This window comes from Manacus vitellinus, unplaced genomic scaffold (assembly GCF_001715985.3).
Source record: "Manacus vitellinus isolate BGI_N305 unplaced genomic scaffold, ASM171598v3 scaffold_12_pilon, whole genome shotgun sequence".
Lineage (NCBI taxonomy): Eukaryota > Metazoa > Chordata > Aves > Passeriformes > Pipridae > Manacus > Manacus vitellinus.
In genome coordinates, this window is record NW_021938949.1 from 12,338,517 (window position 1) to 12,358,948 (window position 20,432).

At 38.1% G+C, this 20,432-nt stretch overlaps 1 protein-coding gene across 2 annotated transcripts in view; it reads left to right on the plus strand.

Annotated features, from left to right (window-relative positions):
• The window catches only part of SNX29 (sorting nexin 29), a 97,903-nt gene extending 77,744 nt beyond the window's left edge, over nt 1–20,159 (plus strand). For both annotated transcript variants that reach the window (XM_018067434.2, XM_018067433.2), the window contains one exon: nt 17,374–20,159. In XM_018067434.2, the coding sequence (XP_017922923.1) occupies nt 17,374–17,503 (130 nt within the window). In that variant the 3' untranslated portion in view covers nt 17,504–20,159. The remainder of the gene's footprint in view (nt 1–17,373) is intronic.
• The last annotated feature ends 273 nt before the right edge of the window (nt 20,160–20,432 follow it).

Sequence of the window (20,432 nt, forward strand, 5' to 3'; positions counted from 1 at the left end):
CAGCAGTGATCCTGTTTCCTTGGTTACAGGCGAGTCACATGCACTCCCTTGTTAAAAAGTGAACTCTATATATTCAGGCATTTCTGTACTGCAGCAGGTGTTTCTGAAATTGGTAGCAAAAAATGGGCTCTAGAGCCAGGAGAGAAAGTTTCAATTTTGAGGTTGGGCAAAATAGGGAGAATACATTTGTAATTATTTTCTTTACTTGGCAAACAACATAAAATTGGACCAGAAAAATATAATCTCTGCCATCTCTGTTTTTTTTTTGTCTTACAGTTCTCAGCACTTATTTTAAATTCACATTTTCAGTTTTCTCTGCTGGGATTTTTACAGCAAACAATAATAGCCTTATAGCTAAGAATCGTGCTCGTTAAGACCAGAAAATGTGAAATATAAATATCATCCATTCCCAAATATGTCTTGCACAGACATGAAAGTCAGTTTGTAGAGCAAGACAGATATTTAAAACAAAGGGGGCAACCATTTGTTATTTTAGTAGAAAGAGGTAACTGGTAAGTTTTTTATATATTTAGCCATTGTGCTGAAAGAATACATACAAGAATGCATACAAGAATACTCTAAGCTGAAAACTTAGAGTCTAAATGTGAATCAATTCATTTTCTATTGCCCATCCACAAAACCACCCCATTCCTGTCAGCACCTTCCTGCACATTGGCCTGTCTGGCTAGGGTTTGCCAAAGTGGGTTTGGCTGGCTAAATCAGAAATGTTTCTAATTATAAACACACACACACAAAAATCCTGTTTCTGTTTTGTCCATACCTAACTCATAAACAGTGGATCCAATATTTTTTAAAGCTCCTTGTGCCAGTTTTGGATCTGGGACAAATTTTTGCATCCTGACTATGAAAAGAGGAATGCTAGAAATGTTAATATAGTTAAGTGTGCAGGACTTCAAAGTACTGTCCTCATTCTTGATAGCATGAAAGCATTTTACTGTGGAATAAGGTATAAACAATCAGTTTATTATTTTTTACTTTCAGCATTGTTGACAGCCATCTTAAGACCTTTTCTTTGTAGTGTGGCATGATTTTCTTAAGTGAATAAAAGAATAAAGATGTTCTTGTCAGGCTGTCCATATGATAGCTGTACCTGACATTGAAATACAGAATTACTGCACGTTTCTTGTAAGCATTGTGGTTTTCTACCAATATTCTGTCTTTATTCTCTTCTTACTGTCTATCAGCACTGGTTAATATATTTAATTAGTGACATATAGGAATAGAATTTAACCCAAGAATATGTAATTATCATAATGTGTTAGGGATTTTTTTAAATTTAATTTTAATTTAGTTTAAATTAATTTATCAGCAGTGCCTAAAACCAGAGAAGTCCAGATTGCAACAGTAGGCAGTTGTTCACCAGAGCTGTTTTTTTAACTGGAGTGACTTGTTCAGTAAGAAGTTCTGAGTGAAGTTTTCAGCCCAGAGAAATGTACTGAAAATGCTGGAATTTTTCACAAAACATATTTTGGAAGGTAGAACAATGGAATAAAAATGTGTAAAATATTCAGAGGGGTTTCCTCACAGAGCTTGGGCAGTCCAGTGTCACGCTCTGATCGAGGGCTGGGTGGCTGAAAACCTCAACAGGGAATTGAGGTTTATATTGCAATAAAGAAAATGTGAAATGAGGGCAAACTGAAACATGAAGTAGGTGAATTGGTTTAAAGAGATAACTTGATTTGGAGATTGTCAATGCAGAGAAGAGAAGGGAGAGAGAATTGGTTTACATGGGGAGCTGTGAGAATGATGATCCCTGGGCAATAGATGTTTGACTCATCTCTGTAGAATCAACTCAGCACAGCAGTTTGTTGAGAGAAGAATTAGACATAAAGAGGAGCAAACAACAGCTGGGAAAGGATTGGCTGATAGTGTTGTGGCTGTTGATGGGAATTATTAAAGGAAGAAAAACTGGAGAAGGTAGGGAATGCAGGAATAAATGAGTAGAGTGAGAGCAAAGGAGTGCTGTGAAGTGTAACAATCAAGAGACTGAACAGAACAGTTTGGACTAAATGAAGAGAATGTATGTGGAAATGAGGTGAAAAAGGGAAGATGGTGGTAAAGAGAGTAAAAAAGACAATATGGTAATACTCAGGGGATTTATTTTCCTTTAATGGATTTTGTGCACACACAAAAGAAGCCATTTCTTTAGAAGTGATTGAGTTTTGCTCTCATTTTTTGAAATGGCAGTGGTAGCTGAACTAGAAACAAAAGAGGTTCACCATAGGCACAGACTTTTTACTCAACATTATGTAGAAGGTATTTTGTCTTTTGAAACAAACCTTGAAAAAAATATACATGGGTGATTATGCTGGTATTTTAGAATATTCTTATTGTGTGTAAAGTTTCAACTCCACGTAGGATCTTGGGGTGAGAAGGTCTTGTGCAAAGAACACTGCATTCAGTTGTTACTCCATGTGTAGGGCAAAGTAAATGACTGGCAAGAGGAGATTCCTCTGTATTGGGAGTTTGACCAGCTTGGTGGTTGTTTGTTGTACCTGTTCTGTGGGTACTGGGACAAAACTTTGTCTTCCTTCCTTTAATCCTCAGGTCTATAAGCTTGTATTCTTTTCATACCCTCAATATATTTTTGCAAAGTGCCTTCAGCATAATTCAGGATGATTTTTTTTTTTTTGTTAGTACTAGAAACTTGGAAAATACACAAGTAAACATCTTTTGTCTTCAACTTCATACTTTTAAATCAATTTTTGCTCATGGAAATATTCAGTAGATTCTAAGGTAATTTATATGTTCATTTTTATCCCTCCATGCAGCAGTTTATGTACTCTATTCATCCTGAAACCCTTGAATCTGTATTTGTATTTCTTCAGTAGGAAACATTTTCTTTGTACAGTTCTAAAACTCTCTTGTCACTGTTTATTGTTATCAGTATAGTGTAAGTGGATATATGAAATTGAGAAATGTGCATGTGTGGGCTATATGTGAATACTCTCAAAATTAAACCTTGATGGCAATTGTAATGATATTTAAAATGCAGATATTTGTGATATCATCTGTAGCAGGCTACTGTGCTCATACTCTAGGCCTAAGGTGTGAACTCTGTGGAAAAATAGAGGAAAGTGAACAAAACAGAACCATTTGTGAGGTAAAGCAAGAGGCTCCTCTTCTGGGTGCCGTGTCCTAGTTGTATCTGAGTGTGGCTCTGATTCACCGTGGCTCTGTCAGTCCTTTAGTTGTGTTGCTGCTCAGTCTGTGCACAGAGCACAGGCTTGCCCAGAGCCTCCAAGTCTGCCTGTCAACTCCATTTACCAGCCTGGCTTTGTTAAATGAAGTCTCAGTGAGAGCCTGAGATTGATGCATTTGTGGTTCAGCAGCTCTGCAGTGGGTTAATGTGCTGTTTGTGTTGGGTTTGTCTCCAGGTACAATGCCACGGTGCTGGACTTCAATCTTGGGTAAAACAAGTGTGCATGTTTTAGTTCTCATGCAAAATGATAATCAAGGGTTGCAAAGTATAACTGTGAAAATTGTTAAGCACAAAACAATGTATATAAATCTCTCCATTAACCTCCTGGTCTGCACCTGATTGCTAACAGTTATAAAACAATAACTTTCAAAATGTTTACATTTGGAAGAGGTTGACATCTCTACAGGTTTGTTAAAAACTTTTCCTGTAAACATACTTCTACTTGAATACCTAAGAAATCTTACAGGGCATTTCCTTTCTTCCTTCCCTTCAAATAATAGTAATTATCAGTTTCAGATTTTTTTTTTGTCATTAACAGGTATACACGACTTGTAAAGGAAGCTGAGTCTAATTCTCTTGTTTGCAATGTTCTAGTTATTTCTTTTTACAATATAAACCAGTTTCTGTCATGATTGCTTGAGCAGGATTCCTTTAAGAAAACTGCTCCAATAATATACCTAATTTAATGAAAAAGAGTTTTATTTTCTATGTATTATCCTGCTTTTTCTAGTAAATGGATCTAGACATGTCTGGGCACCTTATTTCCTAGTTATCTTCTCTGTCTGTAACAATTTGCTCCATTACTCTGCTGGAATTGACTTTTTCAGAGGAGGAGAGCACAGAAAGGTTTGCAACTCAGCAATCAATAGCTGAGAATGTGCTGAAATGTTGGGAGTTGAGCAAGTGCAGATTCCTCCATGTTCTTACTGTCCCTGCTGTAGGACAGTGTCTACCTTCCAGCATGTGTTTTGAACTACCAAAGCTGTACCTTTCTGTCCCTTTTCAGTCAAAGTCCTGAATATTAATACAACATTTCTAAAAGGGCACAGAATTTTCAATATAAAAAGTCCACAAACGTATAGAATTATATTACATCCTAATACATATTTTTATGTAGCATCCAAGTCATCAAAGAGCACCAGACTGGCCAAAAAAAAAAGTCAAAGTGAATACTTTTATTTGTTATGAAGATAATACTTTTCTCGGTGTAATTTTTTAAGCTACTGAGCAGGTGAGAGTACACAAAATTGCCTCTGACAGCTTCTAGAATGAATGTATAATGGTAAATGTGGATGATAAGAGCAACTCATTGCATGGTTGTGCAGGACTGTTTCAGGTTCCTCACTGTGCCATATATGCACCCCACAGATACCTTTGATAGATCTGTGTTATGTTCTTCTCACAAAATTTCCCTCTTTGAGCCAGTTTCCTGGCCACTAAGTCACCTTACCTTCTGCTTAATAGATTCTTCTATCAGACTTCATGACAATTAGAAACCTAAGGCATTGTTATCCACCTTAATTACCCTTGTTTGCTGTGGCAGTAATATTGTCAAAGGATACAACTTAAACAAGACCACCCTTGCCTTGCCCAAATCTACATCAGTTCCCTGCAATGAAGTTGTGGCTTTCAAAGCTTACTTTTTGGCCTACTAAGTCCTGCAAAACAGTTTGTAATATTTATTCTACAGCTGCACTTAAACTAGCTGATCTATAATTGCTTGTTAAGTTTCTCTTTATGGAGATTATTTTAGGAAAATTGCCAGCTTTAGATGTTCGCAGTCAAATCTCAGCATATGAAGATTGCATAACAGCCAGTCAGGAGATGTGTTTTGGAGAACTTATAGGTAGGGGAAGGGAACCATCTGCAGGTCTCTGACAGAAAAGAAGTGTGACACCAGAAAGTGTTTTGAACACTATTGCTCTAAACATGTTGTTTTGTAAGAAGCCATCTGGTCAGGCAGAGCAATCCGTGTGTGAGGGCAGATGGATACGGGAGCTGGAGGATCCAGAACCCTCAGTTACTGTTCCTGGGCTGCAGAGCAAGGCCCTAGAGGAGACTCCTGATGGTGTGTTAATCCACTGCACCCAGCAATAGCTCCAGTGCTCCCAGACCTGATCTCCTTGTTGGAATGGCAGAACACTGGAAAAGCCCACGACATTTCCAGGGAGAGAAATTTTCCAAGTTCCATTCTCCATACAGCTGAAAACAGGTCTCAGGTACCCCACAAGGGCTTGGAGCAGATGGGATTCTCTGCTTTCTGTGTTGACAAGTTCTCATACCCCAAATCACTTTCAGGGATTTTTTTTTTTTTTGATTAGAATTTCAAATGTACAACTGAAGATGGAATTATTTATTTAAATATATGCTCACAGAATGAATAGAAACTGATTAATGGAACTGAAAAAAACCAAACAAAATAATCTCTTATATATCATACATATTGTATTTATAATATATTTGGAAGCTGCATAACATGCAACTGTGGCACTTTATTAGGTTTTTGAAGCCATACAGTTCTAACAAAGAGTGAGGTTATTTCTACTCCTGACTTTCTTTGATGTGTTGAAAGGAACTTAAGGGCTTCTTACTCACTTTAACCTGTCTGCATGGCAAAATGTATTATGTAAAACTACACTAGTGTGGCCTGTGTGACATGAGTTTAATTCTCTACTTAGAAAAAATATTATATAAAGTCATGAAAGCAATAGAGTTTATAACAGATAACAAACAAGAGTTGCTGAAATTCAGAGTCTGTATTCAAGAGAAAGACTTTAATTTGCCATTTTCAGCTTGAATTCCATTAAAAAGGGAGCTTGACTGAGATATTTGCCAACAACGCAGACCATCTGAAAAATTACTTTTATTCTCAGAGTTTCTAAAATGTGGCAGAATGGAAGAACTTTTAGACCAGTGTGTGTGTTGGATCCCCAGTGAGAGCACAATTTATGGATTTATTGTTTGGGAAGCAGGGTCTGAGTGACATGAGCTGCTGGATCACCTGTATCAGTATAACCAGTGTTCTCTCTTCAGTTCCCAGACACCTGATGTTTTGTCACCAAATAGTCTTTCTGATACCCTGTGGAATTGAAAGTGGTATTTTTTCAAGGTATCTGATGCAGAAAAACAAGGAATGATCCCTATAAGTCACTGGCTGCTTTCATTTCCCCCTGGTGACTGTCCCAGAGGGGCTCAGGGAGCATCAGTCAAGCCCAGTTTGTGTTTGTACCCTGCAGATCAGGCCTTTGTGCACAAGGAATTGCTCTACATTAAGCCAAGGGCCCTTTTCATATTAGGGGGTTCTCTGTGACATTTACAAACAGTTTTGGTGTAGTGTATTTATGTAATCTGTTGTCAGGAATATGGCAAGCTAAGCCCTCAGACATGAGTTTATGATGTTTGCTACAGATCCCCTGAAATGTCAATATATCAGTTCAATTGCCCTTGAGAAATCTGTTAGGGAGGGGAAAAAAAGGGGGTGTAATTGTTGAAAATACACTGTTCATGAAATCAGAATGTGTGCGTGTAAATATATTCCCATAGGTAAATTTTACATAATTACTAGAATGTTTTTTTAAAAATTAATTTGCTAATGAAACATGTAATTGTTAGATTTGGAGTATCGCAAGAAAAACTATTCTGTAATGCTTATTTCACTGGGAGTAAAACCAAAGATTAAGTTTAATTACTTTTCCACAGTGGAAGAGATTTTCAGGAGTGAAAGAGGCTTTGCTGAGAGATGAATATATAAACTTTATTCCTTTCTCTTGGCATATGAAGCAGGAAGGAATACTCATGAAAATGTGGTTTAGAACAATCTGTTTATACACCTTATATTGCAGTCTTCCAGTGCTTATTCATTTTCCTTTCTGTGCAAGACTGACAGTAATGGATAAATGGATGCATCCATCCAAATACATAAAGCAAATAATCTTCATAAGGGAGGTATCTTTGTACTTGTGCATGTACTTGGCTTTAATCCAGACCATAACAAGTTTGTTTATGCCTAACTGCACAGTTTTTCAAAAGGAGGTGGGTTATTTCTTTTCCTCATTTGAACTTGTATTGAAAAATATTCCAGCAGCCATCAGTATCTCATGTGAAAACAGCATGAATTAGCTACAGGCCATCACTGAAATTCAAAACATCCTACAGAAGCTTTGTTCCTTGGTTTTGTTTATCTGCCAGCTGTAAACATAGACCATTCAATTCTGTTGCATTTCAGATGCTATTTTTGTGGGGTATTTTTAATATGTTTGGCGCTTCTGTGATGATAGCAGAATCCATGAACAGTTAGCTGAAGGATTCCAGAATAACTCGGTGTGATTATAGGCACTTGTCTATTAATACCAAAAAATTAATAGTATGGAAGTGCACTTCCCTCCTGTAGCATTAACAAATGAGTAAACAAGGTGATCATTGCTGGTTTTGTTTTTTTTTAAATGTTCTTTAGACTGCTACAGAGGACTGCTCCAAATACATCCTCTGTAGGTACAAATTAGACCAAATGTCAGTTCAGAAGTGCAAAATGACCTGCACTGTTGAGGTCTGTGCAGAAATAATCAAGGCAGCATTGTCACACAGTGCTGGTTCATCTGCAGCCTGCAGGGGTTGCTCAGGTGTCCTCTCCATGCTCATCCCACTCCCTGTGTGTGGCCCTTACAGGGACAACATGACTGGAGGACTTTGCATATTTACAACATCAGTCCAGCATCAGGTTGTTCTGGTCTCTGAGGATCCAGTCAGAATAGCTGCAGATTTCCTAATGCAGCTCTGCATTATAATGAAACAGGCTTCTTCAGTTTACAGCTGCTGGAATAACCCAATTCCAGACAGAAATTCCAGGAAGGATTTGTTCTGGGGTGGCTGGTATCACCATGTCCGAGAGCAGACCAGAGTCATTTTTCTTTAAATCTTCACATATTAATTATACAGTTCCCCAGAGTTTGATTATACCAGCAGCAGTATGAAGGTTTATTTTTAGTTTAAGATTTTTGTAATTGTAACACAATTACACTTAAGAGTTCAGTAAAATGCATGTAAGAAGAGACCCACTAATATGTGGGTCTACAGGGATTGCTGTTCACTGTGGAAAGTTAGAAATCTGTGCCTTGCAAACAGCTTGCATAAAATAGCCCAGTTTTGCAACTGCAAAATGAGCCAAAGAGCCCTTTTCTTACAACACCATGTCTATCTGACCTCTGAAATCTTGTTTCTCAAATTTTATTCTAACCTTTAAGAACTCATAAATTAATTCTTTATAAGAGATTTAATTTATTAGTCTTAATACACTTTCTGGGTAAATCATAAATATACTGAATAGCTCTAAATGTCTGGCTCTGTTAGAAATCCTGCAGTAGAAGACTCGTACATATTAAACGAGAGAAATCCCAAAGCACTGTTGAGAAGAGCAAGGTATGACCACAGGGAAATAAAATGGGGCTGGTTTGTACTGTCAGGCAGACTGAATATTTTATCATATTTTTGCTGTTAGTGCAACAGCTGAGTGAAGTGCCTCTAAATCCAATAAGATCTGGTGCCCAGTGTTTCTGAGCACAGGGCAGCTGTTTGGGTGTGATTGCAAAGGTTCCATGTCTGACTGTAGAGCTGTCACTGCCTCACCCTGCTGTGTCACCTTGTAGGCCATAAACAGCACTCTATCAGCAGTGGTGTTGGTCACTGTCCAGGCCTGCACAGCAGCACTGCAGGAGGGAACTGCAGGCTCACACTTCATGGGATGTCTTCTAAGACTTTTCTCCTGCTGGCAAAGCAGAACTACCCTAACAGAGATAAAACTCTGCCTCATCTTACTGCCTTCTGGTGCTGTAGATGTGCATGTGTAATACTGACCTCTGCATACAGGTGCTTCATTGATCTGGTTCTAAACCAGGGAAAGTGCTCTCTCAGCAGCTTTTTCAGTTACCATTTTGTTCAAAATTTACTTGGAACCATAAAATGTCCTCTATCAAAGAAAGTTGACTGGTCTTCCTAGTGGCAAAATCTTCATGTGGCCAAAAGCCACAAAACTCAAAGACAAGGAGAGGAGGAATTTTACTGGGGATTTCACAGGTAAAAGATGAACGTGCCTGTCTTGTGATCCTGCAACTTCCTTACTGCAGAATCAGATTCTTTGGGCAGCAGTGGCCATTTCCAGGCTTCTCCATGTCACTGAGAACAGGGAAGGTTCAGCAGCTCCTGGTTGCCAGGAATGCCACTCCAGGCAGGAGCTACCCTGCAGTGGCTGCCAGCAATAGGAGAGCCACAGCTCTGGTGTCCTGAATTGATTCTTCTCTAATATTCTGGCAAGGAACAAGCTTATTGCAAATTTGATTTATTTTTTAATTTGAACTCATTGGCAAAGTTCTGCATTAGACAGGGACCAAGATGACACGTTTTTTGAAGACTCTGAATCAGAGGATACCTGGAGAGCTGACCCCAAAATCCAGGGGCTCCTGGCAAGCAATGCACCGTGCATTGAACTCCCACTGGAGTCAGTGGAAAATTTTACTGCCTGTTAACCTAATTTGGAGTCATAATGAGAAAAAGAATAAGCTGTATTTATCACTGACATTTTCTTCTTTACAGAGAAAATAATTGAAATATGACTAAACAGAAAATGTGATTTTGGTTGCCAATTACTGTGGCCTTCTTTTTGCTGGCCAGCCTGATGCATGTTTAGTTTCTGTCTAATCCATCAAGAGTGTTGCATCCCAAGCTGGCTCCCTTAGTCATTTACCAGGCAATGTCATTCCTTCCATTAGCTTCCCTTTCTGCTTGGATTAAATGTAAACATTGGTCCTTGTCTTCATTACCAAGCAAAGTCAGCAGTTCCCTTGTTATTCTGTTGACAGTACTCAATTATTTCCATATTTTCCCATCTTGATTACTTTTGTTTATTTAGAGAGTACAGGTTTAATTCCACTATGCCAAGTCTCAGCTCTCTCTCTGTGATTATGTTTCCAGGTGCAGGTGCACTGTTTTCTATGGGCTGTTCAACTCAATGGGAATTTCTTTTTATCTTAGGGAAACTAAAAATAATAGGCTAAAATGAAGAATGTCTAAAAGCTCCCAGGAGCTGAGATTATTACCTAAATTTTTGAGGTTTCTAGGTCATGGATCACTGTTAGTATCAAGCTTATGGTTGGAGTGCAATTACATGCCCTTAGTATTTAAAAAATAGAATCAAAGGCCAGAAAAAGTGATTGCTATAAAGCACTGTTCTTCACTTTATCATTGCCCCCATGTTTTCCAGAAAAGATGATGGTTCTGTATGATTCTAGGAACAGTTTTAAAAAGTGTTCATTTTTTACATTCATAGCTATTATCGTTAACATGACATGGATTCAAATCTGGATCTGTCCCTGAGAATGTCACGTGAGCTCTCTCCTGCTTTGTTGCACATGTTGATATCATGCTCTAATCTTCAGGAGAAATGTAGATACTTGAGAGAAGCAGCTGATACCTCTTGATGAAGCAATTAAAACTCAAGCACTTCCTTGGAAGATCAAAACAACATGTTTTGATCACAACTTTTCTTTATCATTCCATTTGCCTTTATTGTGATTTTTAAAAGAAGGGGCTTGTGCTTAAAAATAAAATAATGATGGTAATTGTTTGTGCAGGTTGTTTTTTATGATGGGCAGTTTACTTGAAACCTCAAAGCAAAGGCAGCTAAGTTGCATTATTCCTGAAGAGACTATTTAAACTATGTTAAACACTTGGTAGTGCTTTGAGGCAAATATTCTTGCCTGGCTGAATTTGGAGCAAAGAAGAGTCAGGGAGTGTGGAGGGGACAGAACCTCTCAGCAGGGAAACAGCAGCCAACTCACTCCACCAGGGCCACCCCCCAGCTCAGAACTAAAGCACCAGGAGCTGTTTGCTCCCGAGCACGTGGAAAAACAGGTGGCAGACTTCCAGGAGACTGATAACTGTGCTGCCTTTCCCATGAAGCTGAATTATGGAGTATTGAAGGCTAAAAGTCTGACATGGTAAAGCAAGGCAGGAATGTGCACCAAGTTTTTAATTGCCATTAAAATTGCCATTAGTCTGACTAAGTACATGAGTGAGCTCAGTATCAGGTAAATGATAGGGATGAACAGGTAGGAAGTGATATTTTAAGCTTTCAGATTTTTATTTTTTCCCCTCCTTGGCATGAAACGTGATTCACTTTTTGCATTTTGTGTTCTGTGTAAACTAGGGGTGGGAAGTTCACAGGTGTTGGTGCTTAACTCCTTTCATGGGCTTCTCATACACTGGTGTAAACTCTGTTCTTATGCCCAAAGCCAATCGTATTGATTATGGGCTGTTTAAAAGCTAATTCAGTAATTAAAGTTGTCTTCCTTCCATGTCATTTTTGTGTGCAAACAACTTGTGAATATGGAGGAGGAAGTGCCTGGCTAGTCACTGTAATGCACTGCTGCCTCAGCACGTGGAAATTGCTACTTGTCAAACAAGAGATTTAGTCCTTTTATTTTCACATATGAGAGGCATTGTGAATCCTGCTGCACGTCCTCTGTCTTTAGTTACCTCGATATTTTCAATAAAAATGTATTTAGCTGTCTCTGCCTTCCTTAAAGATAATTACTTACTAGCAGGAAAAAATAAATCCAGGTGTTTACTGAGCACTGTTCTTCTGAAAGCAAATCCTACATTTTGTTATTATATAAACAACCTTGGAACATGTTCTGCTTCTGAGCCACTTGTTCCCTGAATCACCTTTCCCTGTGTGTGGTAGATGGTTCTGCTCACACAGGTTCAGCCAACCCCTGACAGGAGGAGAATGAGGGGAGCTGAATGTTGGTGATTTCTAGATGGAAAAGGGTGGAACAGCCAAACTTGCTGCCTTTCAACTAAGAACAGAAAATAATTATAACAATTAAAATAAATGCAAATGTGTGGTTGGTTTAGGTTTCTGGCTTTCTAGTTAGCTGTGAAGGGATCATTTGCAGGAGCACATGCATTATGTTACTCTGGCTGGGGCACCACGAGGCATGGGAAGTAACCATTCCCAAATGCAGGTGTTATTATGCATTGGAAAGCCAAGGAACAAGCCTCTGGGTGTAAGTATTGCTTAGATGAAAGGTCACCTTTACAGGGTTCTGAGCATTTCTTGAATGAGAGTGTATCCAATTGCCAAAATTAATCATAGGTATTATTCATTTATATAACTGATGGATACAGTAACCATCTTGTTATGCCAACTTCAAAATAAAGTTAGCAGAAGTAAAAAAAGATCCTATCATTACAGTTAGGTACAGTGCCATGGTTTACAGAAAAATTCAAATATCAATGCAAATGTTGATGAAGAAAGTCTTTTTGCTGGTATGGAAACTGAATTATAGCATGTGAATGTTCAAGTCAGGGTAATTTGAATTATAACAAATGGCAGCACGATTATGTGTCATTATTTCACAGCAAGAAGAGATCAAATACTTCATGAGTACTGTGTTGCACTGTAGAAGTGTGTAGTGGAAGTTGAAGGAGTTGTACATTAACGAAATGGTTGGACAGAATATTAGAATTAATGCTTTTCATTTTTTGAAATTTCATTTCAGATCTAATCTTGATGGGAAAGGATTGTTCAGTTTGTAACCTGACAACTTTGCTTTAACAGTGTCTTCAGGATTTTCAGTGTTGAAGTGTACTATAGAGGGATTATTTTACCCTTTTCTCTCTATCTCTTCTGTTAATAACTGACTATTTAAACATCCCAACTCAGCCATTTTTATTAATGAAGGGAGATCACAGTTTCTGTGATCAGTTTGGGGACAGTGGCAGGAATGTGGCTCCAATTACTTTTACACTTCAACAACTGGAAAAAAGTAAAACCCAGTTGACTGCAAAGCATGAGTTACTCCATTATGTGAAATGGTTTGATGAATTCAGAATTTTAGTTAATAATGCCACTAGACAGGTGTTTTATCTGATTTTATGTTGTATTGGCAAGTCAGAATTAGTTCTCAATTGTCTAATAAGGATATCCTAATGTAGTCTAGACGTTGTTTAATACTACCTTTCTGAGGAGGTTGCCTGCCTGAGTCCAATTTACAACATTAATATTGGGGTTATAACCAGAAATTAGATTATTATAATGACTAACAAAGAATGAGTAACACAAGGAGCTGGCAAAAATCACTGAATTCATCTGCCAGTGAATGCCTTTTTTTCATGATGTGTGTTTAATACAACTCAAGCAGAACTAGAATTATGAATATCTCCAGAGATGCATTTAAATGTGAGACAGAGCTGGAGATAGATATGTGCACCTGATCCTGTGCTTTTCTGCACTCCCAAGGTGTGCTTATTGCTTCTGATCTCTGGCTGATACAAAAGTATTTCCAATTGCAGACATGTTACACTGTTTTTATAGAAACTTCTCTAATTTTATCTGAAGCAGAGGCAATGGGATGGGAAATAAATTTCCTCCTGTAAGCGTTCACAACATCAGCCAAGACAATACTGCAGTTCCATATGCTGAGTATGGAAAGAGAAACCCACAAAATGCAGTTTACATTTGGATACAGGGAGAGCAATAAATCAAAGGTATGAATAAACCAGCAGCTGATGAAAAGGACCGGTTATTTTAAGCTGTTTTCTATAGATGCACCTCAGGCAGAACTTGACACCAAGACAAAATCAATGCAACTGAATCGTTTGCCAAACAAACGCTGGGCAGATCAATCAGGAATGCTTGAAAGCTAAACAATGGCCTGGTGGGAAGGAGGAATTGATTGCCTCAGCAGGCTGCTGCTTTTCTTCAGAATGGGACAAGGAGAGAATGTAGAAAAGAACTTGAGCCTTTAATGCACAGACATTCCACTGCTGAACAGGGAAAGGCCTGGCAAACCTCTGCCTGCCTGCCAGACTCGGCCTAGAAATTAAACCCTATTTAGTTTTCAGTGGCTCAGAAGGCAAAAGGATAATGGTGTATTAAAACCAAACAGGTGTAACTGGGACAGGTGTAGGTTGAAGAGTCAGTGCTGACTGCAGGAACTTGGAAGAGTTACTGTAGCACAGCTACTCCCTGGTTTAGGTCTATGTCTTTTAAATTTGTATTTTAATCTGAGTAAAACAATCAGCTATAGGTGAACCCTAACTCAGCCCCCCAAATTAGCCTAGAGACTTTCTACTAAATAAGACAAATTAGAGGGTTTGCAAACACTGCACATAGGTGTGGCTTATTCCTCCCTCCTAAACACAGGGTGGCCAAAATAGATATGTCTGAATTTCATCTTTATGTGCACTTGCCAGAAATACTGACAGGATCATTTTAAGGTCTTCATACCTCTGCCCAAGAATTCATGGCCTGTCTGACCTGTTGAACTGTCATGTCATTTAGAAAGGTGTCTTTTTTAGTGCCAGAGACTTTATAGGTATCATTTGACCTCAAGGCCAAACTAAATTATTAAATCTAGTAACAGGAGACAAGAGATGGGAGATGAATCTTTTCCTCCTACTTGACTACCATGTGTTTTGGGAGTGGGTGGTCATTTTGGTAAGAAAGCTGGAGCTGAAACCAAAGTGAGATGGCTGGTTTCCTCATCAGGTTTTGGAAAAGGGCAGATGGAAAGGGACTAAAAGATATATACTTTTAAATTTATGACTCTTTTTTAATACTTTAAACTTTTTTCCCCATAGAACATCTGGTCTGTGGAAGTTGAGGAATTCAATTTCAGCTTCAGTTTGCTTTTCCATGCTGGATGCATGAAGACCTGATTCCTCAGATATATGTTGCTTTCTGTAAACCTACATAACGTAATGATTTGTCTTAGAATTTGGATTGTCATTATAAAAATTAGCTAAGACATTTAAGACAAATTATCTCTAATTTAGTTATATCTTGTTCTGGAGTAGCATCATTTAAATTAGCAGAATGACTTGCAATGTCTGTCCTTCGTTCCCAGATGCTGCTGTTCATGGAATTATCCTGAATGATCTGGTTACCTCAGCCATGCCTGTCAGGGCACACTGATATTAATTCATATCTCTTCATTTTAGAAGGATTCCTCTTGCCCTTTTTGCCCTTTTTCCTTTGGATGGCATTGCTCCCCATGGGCTGCCACTAATGTCGTTTTGAGGACATGCCAGCAGGAGGAGCTTGTGGATTAAAATGTGCTTTCAATAAAGCAATCACCAAATTATAGTAATTGCATATAATTCTGTGCTCTCTTCTGCAGTGGAAACTACCATGTACCTGTAAATTTGTCTGTCTGCTCTTAAAGTTCATGAACCTATTTTAGACTGAGCAAAGCTCAATGAAGTGAAAATTTAATTTTATTTGATTTTATTCCATTGTATAATTGATATTAGGTTATTTTATGTTTACATGTTCTGAAAAATACGTATCTTAACACAAAAGCACAACTCCCTGGAGCTAATATCCCATGCTCTGTTTTACAAGCATTAAGAGTATCAACACTGCATTGCTCAATTTTATAAATAGTATAAAAATTATGAGTAATAATATTCATGTTACTAAAAGAAATCCATGCTAATGAGCCCAGCTGAAATTGGATTCACATGATCAGAATTCTCTACAGCAACTTAGATAACATTGCTGAGTTTCAAAATAAGAAATCATGGGGCCACAGTTGTAAGTCTGATTGTCCTTGGGTACCAAGAATTAATAACATATGCTAAATTAATTTTTAGGCTTTTTATTTTAGTGACAAGAAAAATAAGGAATTAAAGATATAACTTGTTAATTTTGTTACTGAAAAAGAGATGGATGTGTACCACAGGTATTTTATGCATTTTTTCACATAAAGGTTCTTGGTTACCTTGAAAGACTAAATACTGTAATAGGAATGTGATGAATCTTGAGGTAGGAAAATCATTTATTATTTTAGCTGAGACTCTTTTAGAGTTTTCTGCTTAGAAATTTAGACAAGTTAAATAATGCACTTCCATTAAAAAGACTTAACACTTTTTTTTCTGTTAACGTTTAGCATCTGAATTGAACATAATTTTTCCACAGTGTTTTTTCCCTCTGATTTCTATGGGAACAGCCAGTTTGTGTGCACTGTAATTACAAAGGTGATGGCTACCAGTAAGACAGCTGCCCTTTCCTGCAGAAGTGCTCTGCGACCTGCAAGTGAATTTTCCACTCGGTCCCAGGACTCTTTAAAGGCTTTTGCTTTGGTAGCATCTCTCCCACGTGGGTCCTCAGAACACCTCAGCAGAGCCTGAGTGTGCCCGTGGCTTTGGCAGGGCTGTCTGACCTGTGTGTCAGGAAGGTCACTGCAGGAAAAAGGGAACTGCACAGAGAAATTCAGGGATTGTTTTAAAATATATCTCTATTTGTTTAAGATGGCCAGAACTGCAGATGAGCAATTCCTCCCCTGTGGACTTTTTACCATGTTTTGAGGATAGGTGTTATAAGGTTGGGGTTTTTAACTTGTAAAAATAAGCTTGGCTTTGTGTGCTGTGTGATTTGATTGCCTAGCTGAGTTGCTAAATGCAAACCAGTTTTATTTATTGATCTGTATGTAAGCAGTTTAATTAAAAACCATGTGGAGACTTCTAAAAGAATGGCAAAAGTACAATGCTATCCCTTTATACTGTAGTTTTCCGAGGAGTCTATAGCCTGAATGTCACCTAGGTAAGCTGGAATTTTCTGTTACTGCTTGTTTTTGAAGTTGATGTTCTTCTCTGAGTCTTTTCCAAAAGGCTCATTCATGTAAGACTGTAGTCTGTTGTGGGTCAGAAGAGACTGAAGAATTCCCAACAGGGATGTATTACTAATGTACTTCATCATGTAATGATACATCCATCCATAATTAGAGGATTGTTAATTGAGCATCATCCAAGCTCTTGTCTATTTTGCTTGTACTTTTATCACTTCAAAATGCTTTTCCCGCCATTTCTGAACTGCAGCTCATGGAGATACGCTTTTATCCTGTAATTTGCAATCTTCCATGAAGTACTGGAAGTTCTACTAGTTCTCATTTCTGAAAGAGCCCATTTTGTGATTCACACTTGAGACACCAGTAGAAAGAATGCAATTCCGTGATGTCGGAGATGTGTGCTGTACTTCGCAGTCATGTGCCAGGCTCTCATAACATCTGCTTTTTTCATGTTGGAAATAACCACAGAATAATTTACATGTAACGTAAATCAGCTACTTGTGTCTTTATGTTTTGTCTCCCTAGTGATATTCCACCTTCTGGAGAGCCAGTGAGCAAAGGCAGTCGCTCGAGGGTGACCCCGCGCTTCCCCAAACTGTCCCGCAGCCACCCAAGGGAGCCCCGGAGCCTGGAACCCCAGAGTGGGGATCTCTGACCCTTTGTCCTAGTTGGGAACACGGGCACCACGTACTTTAAGTTGTTCTGTGATTCCTTCCTAGCCTATATTTATAATTTAAGCTCCTGAAGAGACTACAGCTGCATCAACTTAAATCCTGAAAAGAGACATTCATTGCCAAGGGTCATATCCTGATTAACTACTTTGGAAGGCAGTAATCACTTTCTCAAAAGAATATGAGGGCTCTTCACTAGAGCTCAGCAAACTGATGGCATTTTCTTTGTTTTGTAAAGCTGCACTGCACATATTCTCCTTTGTTCCCCCGAAGTCCTTCTTTTACAATGAATTCCTTGTTTGTATTATGTTCTCTCCCTTTTAACATGTACATTTTTCTGTTCCAGAGAGACATGGGTATCGTGTCAAGACAATTTTTTTTTTCCTTAGGAGAATGGTTTTGATTATCACTACTTAATATGTCAGAAGGATGTGCTTAAAAGAACCTCACTAATTTATTACCTTTTGTAAATAGAATGACTGGGTTGTTTTGGGTTTTTTTTATTGTGAACCTCTGACATGCAAAGGTTTTTAAAAAAACTTGACAATGTAGATGATGAGAAAAACATTACAGGTGGAAAAATAGCTTTTGTACATTTCTAGTTAGATATTCTCAATAGCTTTCATTTGTGGGAAGTATTCTTTAAAATCAGAGAATGTAATAATTTTTTAGTAAAATTTCAGTCCTGCTGGAAGGCAGATGCAATATTATTAATTTTTACAAACCACTGCAAGGATACACAAAATTAGCATGGTGCAAAATAGTGCTTTCAAGTCTTGGGTTATATTTTGTTATCAATTTGTTGCTGATGTTATCAATTTGTTGCTGATGTTACAGAATAGTCCATCATTAATCTGATTTTGTAAAACCCTTCACATAGTGATACTTAAAAATTGCCTGTAATGAAAGTGCCTGTTACCCATCACCTCTTATTGAAAAGTAATTTGTAATGCTACTACTGTAAGAGTGACTAAAATATTGACAAGAATTATTACAAGTGATGGAAGTCCTGACATGGATTAACTGGAATCCAGTTCAGTATCCATTAGTTGCACTGCCGTAGGCAGTTAATTATGTTTTAGCTATCTTCTTCTCTTCATTAAGTTTAAGCAGTATACGTTCAAATTTTCCATTAATTGTATTCTGGTTTTCCTTTGTGTAAGAATATCTTTCTTCTCAGAAGTTTTTTTGGATAATGTTACTTAAATTGATGTATCTTGTCATTTTATTATCCATTCATTATATTAAATTCTCACGTCAGTAGATACTAAAACCTTATATCATTCTCCAGAAAAAAAACCAAGCTGATGATTAATAACAGGTTTTTTTTACCTCACTGGTTTACTAAAGTTCTAGCAAACTGGAACTTGTGTTCTGCAAACCTGTGACCACTGGGTGTTGTTCAGGCAGGTGAGTGGTCCAGTCATTTTTGGTGGCACTTCCTGGGTGGGTGGGGGTTTGTTACACACAGTGAGGAGCATCAGTGCCTGAGTATGACCCCAAGTGCTGGCTTCCTACCACTGAAATATGCAGCTCTCAGATTGCACTGAACAGCAAACTGTGGCAGAGAGGAGTGGAATTCACCCCTCAGGTCAGAAATTTCCATAGGTGACATACCACAAAGTAAAATCATGTCACAGAAATGAAACAAGATTTTTCAGTCAGTGAGAGTCCCAAAATAGATAAATAACAGAGCCCAAAGGGCAGCCTGAGAACAAGTGGGTTTGTTTTCTTTAACAGATGAATTACTGTTGGTGTTTTGTGTAAGTTACAGTGGGACACTTATTTGAGAAGAAGGCAAGGTGAGTAGTTTGTCAGTTAAGTAGCTTCTCCAAACTCTTTAGTCTGATGCACTGCTGCTGGTTTAGTTTGTTGGAAAGAGAAGTAGCTTTAATGATGATCCCACTTTGAAACAATTCTATTTTTCAGAAAGTGTAGACTTGGTTAATAGAAACATGGCATACATCTATTAACACTGAATTGCAAGTAAATCTGAAAGAAAACACTGTGTGGTAACCTTTGTGATGTATCTGTCACATGGAGATATATTAATTTTCAGGAAGTAATTCTCAGATTCAAATACTTCTTATTCAGAAAGCTGAAAATGATAAGAAATCTCATTTAGCACAGACTGAATTTTTTTTAGTTGTTTGAAAGGAATTGTTTGTATCTGCATTTGGCTTTTAAAATTATTTCATCCCTGATTGTCTTGCTTCTTGTAATTTTTAATGTATGTATGTAGATCACATAAAAATACTGAACTTGTTTACCATGTACAAATTGCTCTTTGTTAACTGTGGCTGAACTGTGTATCAGCTCTCAAGATTACAGTCTGCAAACAATGTTCACTTGGTGATACAAGATACTGTAATGGGGGCATTACTAATCCATTTAAAAGCTCAGCTGTGGTTTCTCTAAAATCCCAGAAAATAATCAAATGAAAGCCTTTCTTCACAAGGTAGCTTTCCCACTTCATAGCCCTGGTTATTTTGAAGATCAGTGAGGTCCCTGTACGACTGCAGGTAGGTGCCTAGTGACAGGAATGCCCAAATTTTTAGCACCTCAAGACATTCTAACGTACTCTTAGAATCTCTTGCAAATCCCACTTGTGATAATTCACCAGAATCAGCAAAGTCTGTTAAGAAGGTTGACCAGCTGGGATTAAGAATGCCAAGGACTTCTGTTATTCTAATAAAATATCTGTAAGTGTAACAATTATTCCATCACTTGAATGATTTGATCAGTTTATCCTGTGTCACCTAATTTCATGCTCATGATTACAATTTTTGTCCAGGTCCAACTTCCTTTGGCACTGGCTCAGAGCTCTGAAACCCCTGTCTGTGCTCAGTGAGTTGATGGGTTGGACCATTCCTGTTGGTGCTGTAATCCCAGGACAGAGTCTGAGCCCTGGGC